The sequence below is a fragment of the Trachemys scripta genome, chromosome 9 (assembly GCF_013100865.1).
Source record: "Trachemys scripta elegans isolate TJP31775 chromosome 9, CAS_Tse_1.0, whole genome shotgun sequence".
NCBI lineage: Eukaryota > Metazoa > Chordata > Testudines > Emydidae > Trachemys > Trachemys scripta.
The window spans coordinates 74,568,873-74,585,376 of NC_048306.1; the positions used below are offsets into that span (position 1 = coordinate 74,568,873).

General features: G+C 49.1%; 1 protein-coding gene across 2 annotated transcripts in view; it reads right to left on the reverse strand.

Annotated features, from left to right (window-relative positions):
• Positions 1-3,862: 3,862 nt before the first annotated feature.
• Positions 3,863-16,504, reverse strand: part of PLSCR1 (phospholipid scramblase 1) — a 42,115-nt gene continuing 29,473 nt past the window's right edge. For both annotated transcript variants that reach the window (XM_034781841.1, XM_034781842.1), the window contains one exon: positions 3,863-4,155. In XM_034781841.1, the coding sequence (XP_034637732.1) occupies positions 4,096-4,155 (60 nt within the window). In that variant the 3' untranslated portion in view covers positions 3,863-4,095. The remainder of the gene's footprint in view (positions 4,156-16,504) is intronic.

Below are 16,504 nucleotides of genomic sequence, written 5' to 3' on the forward strand. Positions count from 1 at the left end.
TAATACTTTACAAATTATAACATCCCCTAAAACCAGTAATTTACAACAGAGTCAAAATATACCTCCCATAATATTATGTACAGATAAAACTACAGTATTATAGTATCACACCTGAATTTGCCTGAATTTACCAAAAAAGTAACTAACTTTAGAAGATATACTTCTCATCATTTAAAGTTCAAGCTATGCAAGATACTCGGCGAGAGCCACTTGCCCACAAAATGAGACCCTAAGTTTTCATGGTAGTTCATAGGGAGTGAGTGTAACTGGGTAACTTTCACTGATAGTTGTACCACTACATCTCTGTGCATTGCTTTGAAAATGTAACCTATTATAAAATTCAACATCACATCCTTTGTGCCATCATGTTACTATATCAAAAGAGAAGATTTTGTTATTTTATCACCATCTTGGGGTAGATAGCTTCCAGCATCCGGTGACTGGAGAGGATAGTTCTATTATTACCACCAGGTCAATTATATTGGGATGACAGCTGGCAGAGCTCAAAGATGTAATTCAGGTTGAAATTGAAAAGAATAAACTGGAGTTTGACTTTCATTTAACATAAAACAAATATTTATGAATATGATGATAAAATTGTAAAATTATTTGCTTTGGCGGTGCATTCAACAGGTGCTTCTCCACTTTATTTTATGGGAGCAGTATCATCCACTTAGTTAAATAAAAAGGAAATAAATACCCTGTTAATTCAGAGAACAAATGGAGGGAAAACATTACTGCATTCAGTAAACATTCTTTTCAATATTATCGATAATAGAAATCACAATCAAGAGAAATACATTCTTCTTTTAACTGCAGCATTTAACAAAAATGGATGAGCTACAGAAGAATATTATGAATAGTCCTACTAGTGAACATGTAATACCAGGCATGATTACAGAATGATCACGCTGCAAACCACCTCTTGTGGCTTGCCAAATAGCTAGTTAATTTTTAAAAATATATTTAAAAGAAAATTTGCCACACCGATACTGGCACTAAATCAGAGATACATTAGTTTTATTTCCAGTTTGTTTTCCTCTTTCCCTCCTTCTCCTGAGATAAGCAAAATCATCATTTTTTCTAAAAGCAGGAGAAATCCAGCAGACCTAAATCCTGTTGCCCACTTCTGTTACTACTGAATAATGAATAAGAACAATTGTAAATAATATGAGCCAGGAACCTGGCTCTTGCCTCTATATTCTCTGTGGATGGAGAGTTACATTTGGAGGACAGCTAGTAATGCCTTTATGTAGAAAAAATTCCCAAGTGATGTAAAGCTGGTGTAGCACTCCTGGTTCCCTCACTCCTGGGAAGAAATGAACTGAGATGCAAGGCAGCACACTCAGGCAATCCTCACACAGCAGAATGATCCCTAGGGGAATACTCTATATAGAGTGATTTAGAACAGTCCTTAGGCTGCTAAAAATTATGAAGGGGAACATTTTGTCCTCCAGCTAACTCCAGAATTGAGAAGGCTTAAAGCCACATTTTCCCCCAACCTCTGTGGGTTGGCTCGACCCAAGTATCTGGTCCTATGATTTAAGCATCAGAATATATATTACATTGGATAATATACCAGGCATGCTTTATTTTGGCAACATCAACAGCAATGCTGAAAGAGTTTATTACACGTTTTTAATGTGACAATGTTTGAAGTGATGCTTGTGCAGCACCTTCACTCAAAGAGGAAAAGACACCGGGGCAAGTTAGGTGTAGCTACCTGTTGGCTGTGTTAATCAGTAATGATTGTACGGAATATTTTTGTAAGTATACACTCTGGCGCTCATGCAGGAGTTAAAACAAATGTACACACATCAGATGTAAACATCTGCAAAACTACTTCAAACCTCTTTATCCTACTTCAAAATCTTTCTAGAAACTCTTATTTACCATGAAGCCTACAAAGAATGGCTAGATTGTGGATGTGCTGAGATCACAACCTATCATGCTGACAAGCACATTCTCATGGTTTCCTTGTACTCCCACCTCAGTCTGTCTGCATCTTTTGTGCCTTGTCTTATATGTAGATTGTCAGCTCTTTGGGGGCAGGGACTGTCTTTTTGTTTTGTGTTTGTATAGGACCCAGCACACTGCATCCTGGTCCATGACTGGGACTCCAAGAGGCAAAGATAATACAAATAGTAAAAAATAATAATATGGGCACTATGCAGAGGAGTCCTTTGGCTCATCTGCCTTTTATTATTTCAGCAAAGTCATTGGCACATTTAAAAAGGTTGGATAACTAAACAAAAAGAATGTGGTTTGAGAAAAGTGAACAAGTAATTAGAATAGGCTTGTCACTAGTATCACATAGAAGGAGGCACTCACACAAAAATGCCACCCTTAGCATGTAATAAATATTTGGGACTGAGAAGCAAGTGTGTGCTCCTCTGCCTACCAGTGTTCGGGAAGAGGAGTAATGATATTACCAGAGCAAAAAGAGAGAGAAATCATTCATTGTTCCTAAATATATGGAGTCAAGTATCAGGGGGTAGCCGTGTTAGTCTGTATCTACAAAAACAACAAGCAGTCTGGTGGCACCTTAAAGACTAACAGATTTATTTGAGCATAAGCTTTCGTGGGTAAAAACCTCACTTCTTCACCATGGAGAGCAGGGAGTTACTTCGCAAGTGGAGAACCAGTGTTGACAGAGCCAATTCAATCAGGGTGGATGTAGTCCACTCCCAATAATAGATGAGGAGTTGTCAATTCCAGGAGAGGAAAAGCTGCTTCTGTAATGAGCCAGCCACTCCCAGTCCCTATTCAAGCCCAGATTAATGGTGTTAAATTTGCAAATGAATTTTAGTTCTGCTATTTCTCTTTGAAATTTTATATATATATATAAATAAAAATAAAAATATATGGAGATATACCTATCTCATAGAACTGGAAGGGACCTTGAAAGGTCATCGAGTCCAGTCCCCTGCCTTCACTAGCAGGACCAAGTACTGTCCCTGACAGATTTCCCCCCCACCCCACTTTTTTCTTTTCTCTCTAAATATGTTTACCTATCTGCCTTGGTCCTAGGATCAACTGTAGTTATTGTGCAAATGAAAGTGGAGGATTCACTCTAAAAGTACAAGCTGCCAGACACGTATGTTTCCATTATACTACAAAGAATCAAAAGTTCATCAAAATAAGATGAGTTTAAAGGCCACTATATGATCTAACTTTTAAAACAGTTAAAAAGTGGTCTATCAATAACTGTAACAAATTTTAACCCAGAACACCAAAATCTCTCTCATGTTCTAGGTAAGTGGGAAAATGATACTTTTAAAAAGGGGTTATATCTGCTTTAATCTTGCTTGGGTAAACTTAATTTTGAAAGACCTCCAGCTGTATACAATGTCTTTAGGAATCACATTTGCCAGTATCACAATGACACTAGACAGTCAGCACACAGTTAAATTACAGTGAGGCACTCTTCTCCTGTTGGGCAACTTTGCATCTGAATTGTGAGATGAAGATGAAGATAGTGGAAGAAATAGAGCTTTCATTTATACCTCCGCTCTCATATAATGTTCTCTATAATATGATTATAAAATCATAGATTATAAACATCAAAATATGAATGCTGATATCTATTTTATCATAATTAAATATAGGATTACTGTTTAATATACAATATATAGATATTACAGAGAACTGATTTTATATATATAAAAATAAAACATTGCCAATGCTGAATATTAAAAAATCTGCCCTTGTTGTAGGATCAACTGTAGTTTTGTGCAAGTGACAGAGGATTACTCCCAACGTTTCTGTACTATAAAAGATCTTCTATGAAGTGCTCACAAGAATAAAGAAATCATTTTTGCAGTTTAAATTCCAGTCAGGGAAGATTCACAAACATTTCACATTATTTATACAGGATTTAATCTATATTTATATCAGAGGTATAGAATTGTATTTGCAATATCAAAACAATAAAATAGGGCAATAGAAACCCTAAGTTACAAAAGAAACTAGCAATAAGCAAAAGATCCAGAGATGTTCTATATATACTGGACTTTTGTAATGTATTTTAGAAAAAGAGCACAAAGCAGTGTGAAACTTTTCTCTGTAAGCATGTTTTAAATCCAACAGTAGATTCTACTGCCACACTCCTGCTCGCTGGTTCTTGTCCCCAGTTTGTTCAAAAAACATGAAATCCTAAGCAGCAAAGAAAATGAACAAAGAATTAGATAGTTCTAAGAGGCCATTTATACAGATCAGAGTCATCTTAATGCTTTTAGAGATTATTCTGAGAACTAAAACTTCAGGGTTTTTTTTAATTCTATTCTGCAGAAAATACAAATTAATGCTTTCTTCCCCTTGGGTCACTTGATGCAACCTTCAAAGTTTACTTTCTTAAGAACACATGCTGTGTCAGTGATAAAAGTACTGATAAGAATTTCTGAACCAACATAGTTGCTGTGTGCTAAATAAAAGTAGCCAAACATAAAAAAGTTTCTTTTTAGTTGGGGGGCGGGTGGAAGGAGAATGCCCCGCCTCTTAATTTCTTTCTTGACGAGACAACTTTTACACAAGGATAATTCCATCTTTCTTTCCTAATTTACAGATGCTTTAATTATATTCGGTGTATGGTTGTGATGGTGGTGAATTTCTCCTTGTAACAAGGTGTGTGGGGGGGGGCCAGGTGGCCTAGTCGTTGGCGTGCCTGACGTCTGGCCCCTTATTTCCCTGGTTAAGGTGCCTCAGTCTTTCGGGCAGTGGGGATAGGAGGACCTGGGCACCCCCACTCCACCAGGTCCCAGCCCAGGGCCCTGTGTGAGCGGACCACTGAACAGGGGGTTCTCTGAGGAGGGATTCTAAATCCACTACTCCAGGCTACTTACTACTAGAGTCCATTTAGTTTGGCCCCGATAGTCCAATATGCTGGGGTGGCTTGCCTCCCGGGGCACCCTCTTGTGGATCTTGGGTGGTGCCCTACCAGAGTTCCAGGCTCTTTCGGGAGGGGCAGCCATCAATTTGGTACTGCCAAACTCCACAATGTCTCTGGGCTGCAGTTACACAGTTACTTCAGATGCCGGAGGCTCCCAGGTCTCCTCCACTGTCTCCCTTGGCTAGGAGACAGAACATGCTCCCTGTTGGCTGCCTTGGCCAGCAGGCTAGTGCTCCTGTCAAGTAGGGCAGAAGCTAGCTTCTGCCTCTTTGCCAGTCAGCCCTGAACTAGACTAAACTCTCTCCTTTTTTACCCCCTCCAGGCCTGGCATTGGCTGCAGGTATAATAGGGCAGGGCTAGCAGGGCTCAAAGGTTCTCCTTAACTCCTGCTGTGCTGGCAGGCCGTATCTCTGCATGGTCACACATTCCCACACAACTATAACCTCATTTGGAATCTGACCTCCCCAATCTGGTCTCCTCCACCTTGTGGAGGTGTGCTCTGCCAGCCTGGTGTTGTATGTGGAAAGAAAAGGGCTGGAGGGAGAGGTACCATCACATAATTCAGGGGTATTATCCTTCATGGCCTGTAGTCATTGGAGAGGGGAATGGTCAGTGACTAGCATGATGTGAGCACTCCGAAGGTAGTGGCAGAGTGAGTCGATAGCCCATTTTACTGCCAATGCTTCCTTTCCAATCATGGAGTAAGCCCTCTCCCTTGTGAACTGCTTCCAGCTGATATATAAGATGGGGTGCTCATCACCTTCCACTACTTGGGATAAAACGGTCGCTATGCCCACATCCGAAGCATTGGTCTGTAGCAGGAACTCCTTGGTGAAGTTGAGGCTGTACAAGATGGATTCTCAGCAGAGCTGGGCTTTCAGGGTTTGAAAAGCCTCCTCACAACCTTTGGTCCTTCTTTGGACTGCCATTCTTGAGAAGATCGGTAAGAGGGGCCGCAATGGTTGAGAACTCAGGAATAAATCAGTGGTATCAGCTAGTCCTAAAAAACTGCACACCTGTTTCCTCGAGGAAGGCATAGGGCATGGTCTGGAGGGCATGAATCTTATTGAAAGACGGTTACTCACCGTTGTAACTGTTCTTCGAGATGTGTTGCTCATATCCATTCCATTAGGTGTGTGCGCGCCGCGTGCACGATCGTCGGAAGATTTTCTACCCTAGCAACACCGGCGGGTCGGCTGTGGAGCCCCCTAGAGTGGCGCCTTCATGGCGCTGAATATATACCCCAGCCGACCCGGCGCCCCCTCAGTTCCTTCTTGCCGGCTACTCCGACAGTGGGGACGGGGGGCGGGTTTGGAATGGATATGAGCAACACATCTCGAAGAACAACAGTTACAACGGTGAGTAACCGTCTTTTCTTCTTCGAGTGCTTGCTCATATCCATTCCATTAGGTGACTCCCAAGCCCAACTTAGGTGGTGGGGTCGGAGTGAGACATTGCTGTGTGCAAAACCGCTGATCCGAAAGCAGCATCGTCTCTGGACTGCTGCACTAGTGCATAGTGAGCTGTAAATGTGTGGACTGATGACCAAACCGCCGCTCTACAAATGTCCTGGATCGGAACATGTGCCAGGAAAGCAGTCGAGGAAGCTTGGGCCCTCGTGGAGTGAGCGGTGAGGTGCGGTGCTGAGACACCTGCCAGGTCATAGCAAGTCCGGATGCAAGACGTAATCCAGGAGGATAGGCGTTGTGAGGAGACCGGTGAGCCTTTCATTCGGTCGGCCACTGCAACGAAGAGCTGCGTCGTCTTTCTAAAGTGCTTTGTGCGGTCAATATAGAAGGCCAGGGCCCTGCGTACGTCCAGGGAATGCAAACGTTGATCCTGGCGAGTGGCATGTGGTTTAGGATGAAAAACCGGGAAAAATATATCCTGGTTGATATGAAAAGGAGAAACCACCTTAGGGAGAAAGGCAGGATGTGGACGAAGCTGCACTTTATCCTTATGAAAAACTGTGTAAGGGGGCTCAGATGTAAGCGCCCTGAGTTCAGAAACGCGCCTTGCTGAGGTGATGGCTACGAGGAAGGCTGTCTTCCAGGATAAGTACAGAAGTGAACAGGTGGCCAGCGGCTCGAATGGAGGACCTGTGAGCTTGGAGAGAACCAGGTTGAGGTCCCACGTCGGAACGGGCTGACGTTGTTGTGGGTACATCCGGTCTAAGCCCTTGAGGAATCTAACGACCATCGGGTTAGAGAATACCGAGGACGCAAGTTCCCCTGGGTGAAAGGCCGATATAGCGGCCAGGTGAACTCTAATTGAAGATATCGCCAACCCCTGCTGTTTTAGGGCGAGGAGATATTCCAGAATGAGAGGAATAGGTGCCTGCAACGGGGGCGTGGCTCGTTGTTCGCACCAACAGGAGAACCGCTTCCACTTGGCCAGGTATGTGGTCCGTGTTGAGGGCTTCCTACTGCTCAACAGAATCTGTTGGACCGATAGTGAGCATTGTTGTTCTGTCTGGGAGAACTATGGAGCAGCCACGCCGTGAGGTGAAGAGAATGCTGGTCGGGGTGACGCAGTCGGCCGTGGTCCTGAGAGATGAGATCCGGACATAACGGAAGCGGGATCGGTGTCCGAATCGAGAGTTCCAACAGTGTGGTGTACCAATGTTGTCTCGGCCACGCTGGAGCGATCAGAATTACCCGTGCCTGGTCTCTGCGCAATTTGAGCAGTACCTTGTGGACCAGAGGAAACGGAGGAAAGGCATAAAACAGGTGGTCTTTCCAGGGAAGGAGAAACGCATCCGAGAGGGAGCCCGGAGCTCGACCTTGCAGGGAGCAGAACACGTGGCACTTCCTGTTGTCTCGAGATGCAAACAGGTCTATCTGGGGAAACCCCCACTTCTGGAAGACGGAATGTATGATGTCCGGACGGATAGACCACTCGTGCGTTTGGAAGGACCTGCTGAGTCGGTCCGCTAAAGTGTTCTGGACTCCAGGGAGGAACGATGCCGTGAGATGGATTGAGTGGGCGATGCAGAAGTCCCACAGGCGAATGGCCTCTTGGCATAGAATTGACGAACGTGCTCCTCCTTGTTTGTTGATGTAAAACATGGCCGTGGTGTTGTCGATGAGAACTAACACACAGCGGCCACGTAGGAGATTGAGAAATGCCTGGCACGCCAGGCGCACCGCCATCAGTTCCCGAACATTGATGTGCAGGGCTAGCTGGGGTGCAGTCCACAGGCCCTGGGTATGGTGTTCGTTGAGATGGGCGCCCCAACCCAGAGATGAAGCGTCTGTGACCAGGTGCAGAGAGGGTTGTGGGGCGTGAAATGGCATCCCCTCGCAGACCACATTGTGATCTAGCCACCAGGTGAGGGAGGTCAGGACCGAGATCGGGACCGTGACCACCATGTTCAGGCTGTCCCGATGTGGGCGGTATATTGACGACACCCAGGTCTGGAGTGGGCGAAGCCGAAGTCTGGCATGCCTGGTTACGTACGTGCAGGAAGCCATGTGACCCAGCAGGGTGAGGCACGACCTCACCGTGGTAGTTGGGAAGGCCTTGAGCCCTTGGATGAGGTTCTTGATGGTGCCAAAGCGGTTGTCTGGCAGGATGGCTTGTGCACGTCTGGAGTCTAGAACTGCGCCGATGAATTCTATTCTCTGGGTAGGTTCTAGAGTGGATTTGTCCTTGTTGAGTAGGATGCCCAACTCGTTGAATGTGTGCACTATTATGTGGACGTGAGCTTGAACTTGCTCCTTGGTGCGACCGCGAACTAGCCAGTCGTCTAAGTACGGGAACACCTGTATCCCTTGTTGACGAAGGTACGCTGCCACGACAGCCATACATTTCGTAAACACTCTTGGGGCCGAGGATAGGCCGAAGGGAAGGACTGCAAATTGGTAGTGCACCGTGTTTACCACGAATCGCAGGAAGCGTCTGTGAGGTGGGTAAATTGAGATGTGAAAGTATGCGTCTTTCATGTCGAGGGCGGCGAACCAGTCTCCAGGATCGAGGGAAGGGATAATGGCCCCCAAAGAGACCATGCGGAACTTCAACTTTACTACGAATTTGTTGAGTCCGCGCAAGTCCAAGATGGGCCGCAGACCTCCTTTGGACTTGGGGATCAGGAAGTAACGGGAATAAAATCCCCTGCCCCTTAACTCTATCGGAACCTCCTCTATGGCCCCCATGGCCAGGAGCGTAGAAACCTCCTGTATAAGAAGTTGCTCGTGAGAAGGGTCCCTGAAGAGGGACGGGGAAGGGGGGTTGGAAGGGGGGGATAGAAGAAAACTGGATAGCGTATCCCCTCTCCACCGTGCGGAGGACCCAACGGTCCGAAGTTATAAGGGACCAAGCACGGTGGAAGTGGGAGAGACGATCCCGGAAGGAGGGGGCTGGATCCTGGGGGATGACTGGGGCGCCGTCCTCGACCGCACCTTCAAAAGTTCTGTCTGGGGCCTGAAGGTGGTCTAGGTGGCCCCTGGTTCTGGCCGGGTTGAGGGCCGGTCCACCTTCTTCTACCACCTCGCCCTCGCCTCCGGGCCGAGTCCTGTCTCTGACGAGGCGGGGGGGGGGGGGTAGAAGCGCTGAGGTTGCGGCCTAAATGGCCTGCGCTGAGGTCCCGCAACATGCATCCCCAGGGAGCGCATGATTGTTCTCGAGTCCTTGAGGCTCTGCAGGCGAAAGTCCGTCTTGTCCGAGAACAATCCATGTCCCTCAAAGGGCAGATCCTGTAGGGTTTGCTGCAGCTCCGGAGGCAAACCCGAAACCTGAAGCCAAGAGGTCCTCCGCATAGCGATACCCGAAGCCAGGGTCCTCGCAGCCGAGTCCGCTATGTCCAAGGAGGCCTGCAAGGAGGTCCGAGCCACCTTCTTACCCTCCTCTACCATGGCTCCAAACTCCTCCCTGGACTCTTGGGGAATCAACTCCTTAAACTTCCCCATAGAGTTCCAGGAGTTAAAATTGTAGCGGCTCAGTAGTGCCTGTTGGTTCGCCGCTCTAAGTTGCAGCCCTCCGGCTGAGTAAACTTTACGGCCAAACAAATCGAGTCGCTTAGCCTCCTTTGATTTAGGCGCTGCAGCCTGCTGACCGTGGCGCTCTCTTGCGTTCACTGATGCCACCACCAGTGAACACGGTTGGGGGTGGGTATACAAGTACCCGTAGTCCTTAGACGGGACAAAGTATTTCCTTTCCACCCCTCTCGCTGTGGGTGGGATAGAGGCAGGAGTTTGCCATATCGTATCTGCATTGGCCTGTATCGTGCGGATCAGGGGTAACGCCACCCTCGATGGGGCATCCGCTCCGAGGATGTTCACGATAGGGTCCTGCACTTCCACTATCTCCTCCGCCTGCAGGTCCATATTACGGGCCATCCTACGCAGGAGATCCTGGTGAGCCCGAAGATCTATCGGAGGGGGACCTGTACATGATGTGCCCGCCACTGCCTCATCCGGAGAGGAAGAGGAAGATGCCTCCGGTGGTACGGGATCCAAGGGAGGGTCCTGTTCCCCCTGCTCCTGGGCCGGAGCATCACCTGTACTTGGATCCATGGCGTCGGGTGGCGTGGACACGGAAGCCTCCATGCCCCCTGGCGGAGGCCGAGAGATGGTGGACTCCGGGGCCCTTCTAACTGAGTGACCCGAGCGAGAGGTCGAGGGTATTGGAGCCCCTTGCTCCTGGTGGTACGCCCACGGGGTCCAAAACGACCAGTGAGATGGGCCATGAGAGTGGTCCTCTGCCATCTCCTGCCAATGGCCCAAGTTCCGTTCCTCGGCTTGCCCTTGAGGGGGGGTATGCCGATCTCGACAGGTCTTCCGAGGAGCGAGACACCGATCTTGATGGCCATAGCGGTGCCGAGAGAGACGAAACGATTCCCGTGGGCTGCGGTGCCGCACGGTGCCGGTCCGGAGATGATCTATCTCTACGCGGTGCCGGCGAACGGTGCCGGGACCGCGATCGGTGCCGATGACCTCGTCGGTGCCGGGAGCCGGATCTGGACCTCGACGAGGACCTGGAGTATGCCCGGTGCCGGGAGCGGCCTCTCGACGTCGAGCGTCGACCGTAGCGGTGCCGAGAACTACGCCTCGACGTTGATCGGTGCCGACGATCATAGCGGTGCCGAGACGTAGAACGGTGCCGCGACGAAGATCTTGGCCGCGAGTACGACCGGTGCCGAGGTGATATTCGGTGCCGGGACTGCGAGCGGCGTGGGGACCTGCTTCGGGACCTGGACCAGTGCCGAGGTTCCAGCCCTTGCGATGGAGGGCGCATCAAGGCAGGTTTCCCCCTTGACTGGACCGGGCGAGCCAACGGTGCCGTCGGTGCCAGTGGTTGAGGCGGTGCCGGCTCTGTGAGAGCTATCAAGTCTCTCGCCGCCACGAAGGTCTCCGGAGTCGACGGGAGTTGTATTACCACCGGTCTCGGTGGAGACGCTATCTGCACCGGACTCAACGGCCTCGGTGCCGGAGTCGACAGTGCTGGAGGCACCTGTTTCCGGTGCTCTACCGACGGACTCGGCTCTACCCCCGGCACTGGGGGAGCCGGCGTCTTCGGCACGGAGGCCCCCGTCTTATGGGCTTTTTTATGCCCCGGGGATAATGACCGGCGTCGAGGTACTTGCTGCGGTGCCGACGAGGTCCGGTGCCGGGGAGGCTTGTCCGACACCACTCGCGTGGTCGGCATTGCCGGTGCTGCCGGGGCACTGCGCACCGAGGCGCTAGGTGCCGGGGCTTGGCTTGTAGAGGGAGTGTCCGGACTAAGTGCCGCCTCCATCAGGAGTTGCCGGAGCCGAAAGTCCCGCTCTTTCGTGGTCCTTGGTCTGAAGGCCTTACAGATCTTGCACTTATCTGTTTGATGGGACTCTCCCAGGCACTTCAGACAGGAGTCGTGCGGGTCGCTCGTGGGCATAGGCTTAGCGCAGGAGGCGCACTGCTTGAAGCCGGGAGCTTTGGGCATGAGCCCGGGCCCGCGGCCGGGGGAGAAAGGGGGAGACGACCCCCTTAGTCCCCTGGACTACTATAACAACTAGAACTTTAAAACTATTTATCTATAAACACTAGAACTATAACTATAACTACAACTGCGAATAACTAACTAAGCTAGGGAGAGTGGAGGACAGCTATGCCGCGCTCCACAGTTCCAACGACCGTCAGGGGCGGTAAGAAGGAACTGATGGGGCGCCGGGTCGGCTGGGGTATATATTCAGCGCCATGAAGGCGCCACTCTAGGGGGCTCCACAGCCGACCCGCCGGTGTTGCTAGGGTAGAAAATCTTCCGACGATCGTGCACGCGGCGCGCACACACCTAATGGAATGGATATGAGCAAGCACTCGAAGAAGAACCAAGGGTTGCACTTTGCCTTTTCCTAAAGTGTACGAAAGGTAGGTTGTCTCATCCTTACCCAGGTGACATTTCCTTCTCTACTGCAAATCCAAGAACAATCTAAAGCAAAAGGGAAGAAGGGTGGGTAGTGAAATACAGATAGGGATCTCACATAGTGAAGAACCTCTCTTTGTCTTCGAGTGTTGGTCCCTATGTGTACTCCACTGTGGGTGACAGACAAGCAGTACTCAAGTAGGAGGAGGATGCAAGGTTGCAGGTGGCAGAGCTGTCTGAATCCCCACCATCCCAAAGGATGCATCAGTGGAGGAGTCCTGTACTAAAGCATATCACCTCACAAATGTGTGGATGGAACTCCAAGTAGCTGCTCTGCAAATGTGAAGCAGAGGTACATCCAGAAGCAACAGCACCAGTATTGCTTGTGCTCTTGTAGAATAAGCCCTCACCCCATGAGAAGGACAAATATTAGGCAGCTTATAGCAGGGTAAGAAATAGACCAAGATCCATTTAAATATCCTCTGAGAAGACATAGCTTGACCTGAAACTCTTTCTGCTACAGCAATAAACAATCTGGGAGATGTTCTGATTGGTTTTGTCTCTTGTAGGTAAAAGGACAAAGGCTGGTCTACACTGAGGCTAGGTCTACACTACCCGCCTGAATCGGCGGGTAGAAATCGACCTCTCAGGGATCGATTTATCGCGTCCCGATGGGACGCGACAATCGATCCCGGAATCGATGCTCTTACTCCCACCTCCACTGGTGGAGTAAGCGCCGTCGACAGAAAGCCGCAGAAGTCGATTTTGCCGCCGTCCTCACAGCGGGGTAAGTCGGCTGCGATACGTCGAATTCAGCTACTCTATTCACGTAGCTGAATTTGCATATCTTAAATCGACTCCCCCCTGTAGTGTAGATGTACCCTGTGAGTTTACATCAGCATAACTACTTCTCTCAAGGGTTTGAAAAATTCACACCCTTAAGAGACACAACTATACCAACCTAACCCCCGGCGTAGACAGTGCTAGGTCGACAGAAGAATTCTTCTGTTGATCTAGCTACTGCTTCTCGGGGAGGTGGATCATCTACAGCAATGGGTGAACCCCTCCCGTCGCTATAGCGAGTGTCTACACTGAAGCGCTGCAGAGGCAGAGCTGCATCACTGTAGCATTTTAAGCCTAGACATACCCTAAGACTCAGCACATGTTGAGGGAATGAAGTCTCCTCTCTTCTTCAGATGCATGTGGGTTTTTGCGGGGGGAAAACAACCACAGGTAAGTGAACTGACTAGTTCAGGTGAAACTCTGAAACTACTCTGGGGGTGAACTTGGGATGTAAAAGCAATGGGACTTTGTCTTTAGGGAATATAGTGTAAGGCAGATCTGCCATCAGTGCTCTGAGCTCAGCCACCCTCCTGGCTGAGGTGATGGCTACCACAAATGCAATCTTCTCCTATCCATTAGACATGGATCACATATCTAGTGGTTCAAAGGGTAGCGAGCACTGAAAGAACAAGATTTAAAGTCCACTGAGGAGTAAGTTTCCTTACTGGCAGAAAGATTCTGAGTAGACCCTTCCAAAAACTGGTAGTCAATACGTGAGCAAAAATTGAGTAACCATGTGAAGGTGGGTGGTACACACTGATTGCTGCCAGGTGGTTTGTAAAGAGTTGTTGGAAAGACCCACTCTTGAGGGGGAGAGGGGAGTCCAAAATAAGGGGAATACCTGCAATCTCTGGGGTTATAAGTTTTTGTTGCTCCCACAAGAGAAATGCTTCCATTTTCAGTGTAGTATTTTCTAGTGCAATTTTTTTTTACTGGTAATAAGAATGCTTTGCATAACTTCAGAACACAAATGTTGTAGAGTTTACACCCATCTAAAAACCAAGCCCTGAGATGCAGTGCTTGGGAGATGGGATGCTTGATGCTGCCTTTCCTCTGGGTCAGGAAATTGGAAGAAGACTGAATGTTGATCAGCGATAGAAACAACATGAATCAGAGACTTGGGAACCAAAACTGTCCAGGTCACTGGAGGCTGATGATGATGACTTGTGCCTTGTCTTGACAAAATATCCCCTAAGACCTGAGGTAGGAGTGGTAAGGGAGGGAAGGCATAGATGGTCTGACCATGGAAGGAGGAGAATGTCTCTCTGAGAGCAGAAGTCTATGGCTCCTCTGGAGTAGTATATTGCAATTTGTTCATTTGAGAGGCGAACAGGTCCCTTGCAGGGGTTCCCCACAGAGCAAAAATACTGTCTACCATGGAGTCTTGTAACTCCCATTCGTGGTTGACAGCAAAGTGTCTGTTGAGGGAATCCACCAGCACATTCTGATCCCCTAGAAGGTAAGTTGCCAACAGGGTGATTTGATTGCTGGTGTGATATTTCCATAGGGTGACTGCTTCTGCACACAGGGGAATGGATCTCACTTGTCCTTGCTTGTTGATGTAAAAATCAGTTGTCATATTGTCGGACATGATGAGGATATGGTTATCTTGAATCAATGGAAAAAAGGCTTTGCAAGCTTTCTGGACTCACACTTCCAGATTGCTGATGTGAATCCTAGTCTCTTGTGAAGTCCAAGTGCCCTGCGCTGCAAGCCCTCCAGCCTAAAAGAGATGCATCCATAATGATATCCCGTCTAGTGAAGGGGAAAGGAATGGCATATCCATGCATTCTTCCTGGGGATTCCTCCATCATAGTAGAGAGGATGTTACAGTAACTCCTCGCTTAACATTGTAGTTATGTTTCTGAAAAATGTGACTTTAAGCAAAACAATGGTAAGCGAATCCAATTTCCCCATAAGAATTAATGTAAAGGGGGGGGGAGGGAAGGTTCCAGGGAAATTTTTTCACCAAACAAAAGACTATATTATATACTCAGTATAAGTTTTAAACAAACAATTTAATACTGTACACAGCAATGATGATTGTGAAGCTTGGTTGAGGTGGTGAAGTCAGAGGGTGGAAGAGAGTGGGATATTTCCCAGGGAATGCCTTACTGCTAAATGATCAACTAGCACTTGGCTGAGCCCTCAAGGGTTAACACATTGTTGTTAATGTAGCCTCACACTCTACAAGGCAGCACAAATGGAGGGAAGGGAGACGGCATGGCAGACAGAGACAGAGAGACACACCGTGTGTGAGAGAGAGAGAGAGAGATGCACATTGCCCTTTTAAGTACGCTGACACCACTCTAAGTACATTGCCTTTTTAAATAGATCAGCAAGTTGAGACAGAAGCTGCTGCCAGCAAGCTCCCTCCATCCTGAGCCCTGTTGTGTCCCCCCACCCACCCGCTCTATAGAGATGGGGTAAGCAGGGGGGAGGGAGACACCCTAACATTAGCTCCCCCACACAGTAAGCAAGAGGCTTCCGGGAGCAGCTCCAAGGCAGAGGGCAGGAGCAGCACATGGCAGTGGGGGGAGGGACAGCTGAACTGCCAGACATTGATAGCCTACTGGGTGGTTGCCGCACAGGGAACTTAGGGAAGCGGGGAGCTGATAGGGGGGCTGCCGGTCCACACTGGTTCCAAGCCCCTACCAGCTAGCTGCAACGGGCTGCTCTTTCTGCAAGCAGTGGACAAAGCAAGCAGCTGCCAAACAATGTTATATGGGAACATTGCGCAACTTTAAACGAGCAAATTGGCTGCTGGTGTTAGGGTTACCATTCGTCCAGATTCCCCCGGACATGTCCAGATTTTTGAACTAAAAATAGCGTCTGGGGGGAATTTGTTAATGTCCGGACTTCCCCCCACCTCCCCATGCAGAGCACGCGCGGCTAACAGGGCAGCCGGATGGTGCCACTTACATGGGGCTCCGACAGCGAGAGAGAGTCCCTCCTCCACTTCCCCCTCCTCCCCCTGCAGCATAGCTCACTCCCTCCCTCCCTCCCTGCATTCGCCTCCGGCAGTCTGGAGCTCCTCCCCCGCTGCTGCCCAGCGTGCTGGAGAACGGCTCAGACAGTTCCTGAGCAAGCTCCCAGAGAGACCTTAGGCGAACCGAAGGCCAACGACAAGGGAGCCAGGGGGCAGGAGAAGGGGCAGGGAGATTTTGGAGGGGGCAGTCAAGAGACAGGGGAGTGGGTCGGGAGTTCGGGGGGGGGCTTTCTGGGAGGTGTGTGGATAAGGTTTTGGGCAGTCAGGGTACAGGTAGGGGGTAGGGTCCTGGGGGGCAGTCTGGGGGGGGTGTCTTAGGAGGGGGCAGTTAGGGGATAAGGAACAGGGAGGCTTAGGTAGGGGGTGGGGTTGTGGAGGGCAGTTAGGAGCAGGTGTCCCAGGAGGGGGCAGTCAGGGGACAAGGAGCGGGGGGGGGGGGGGGGGGG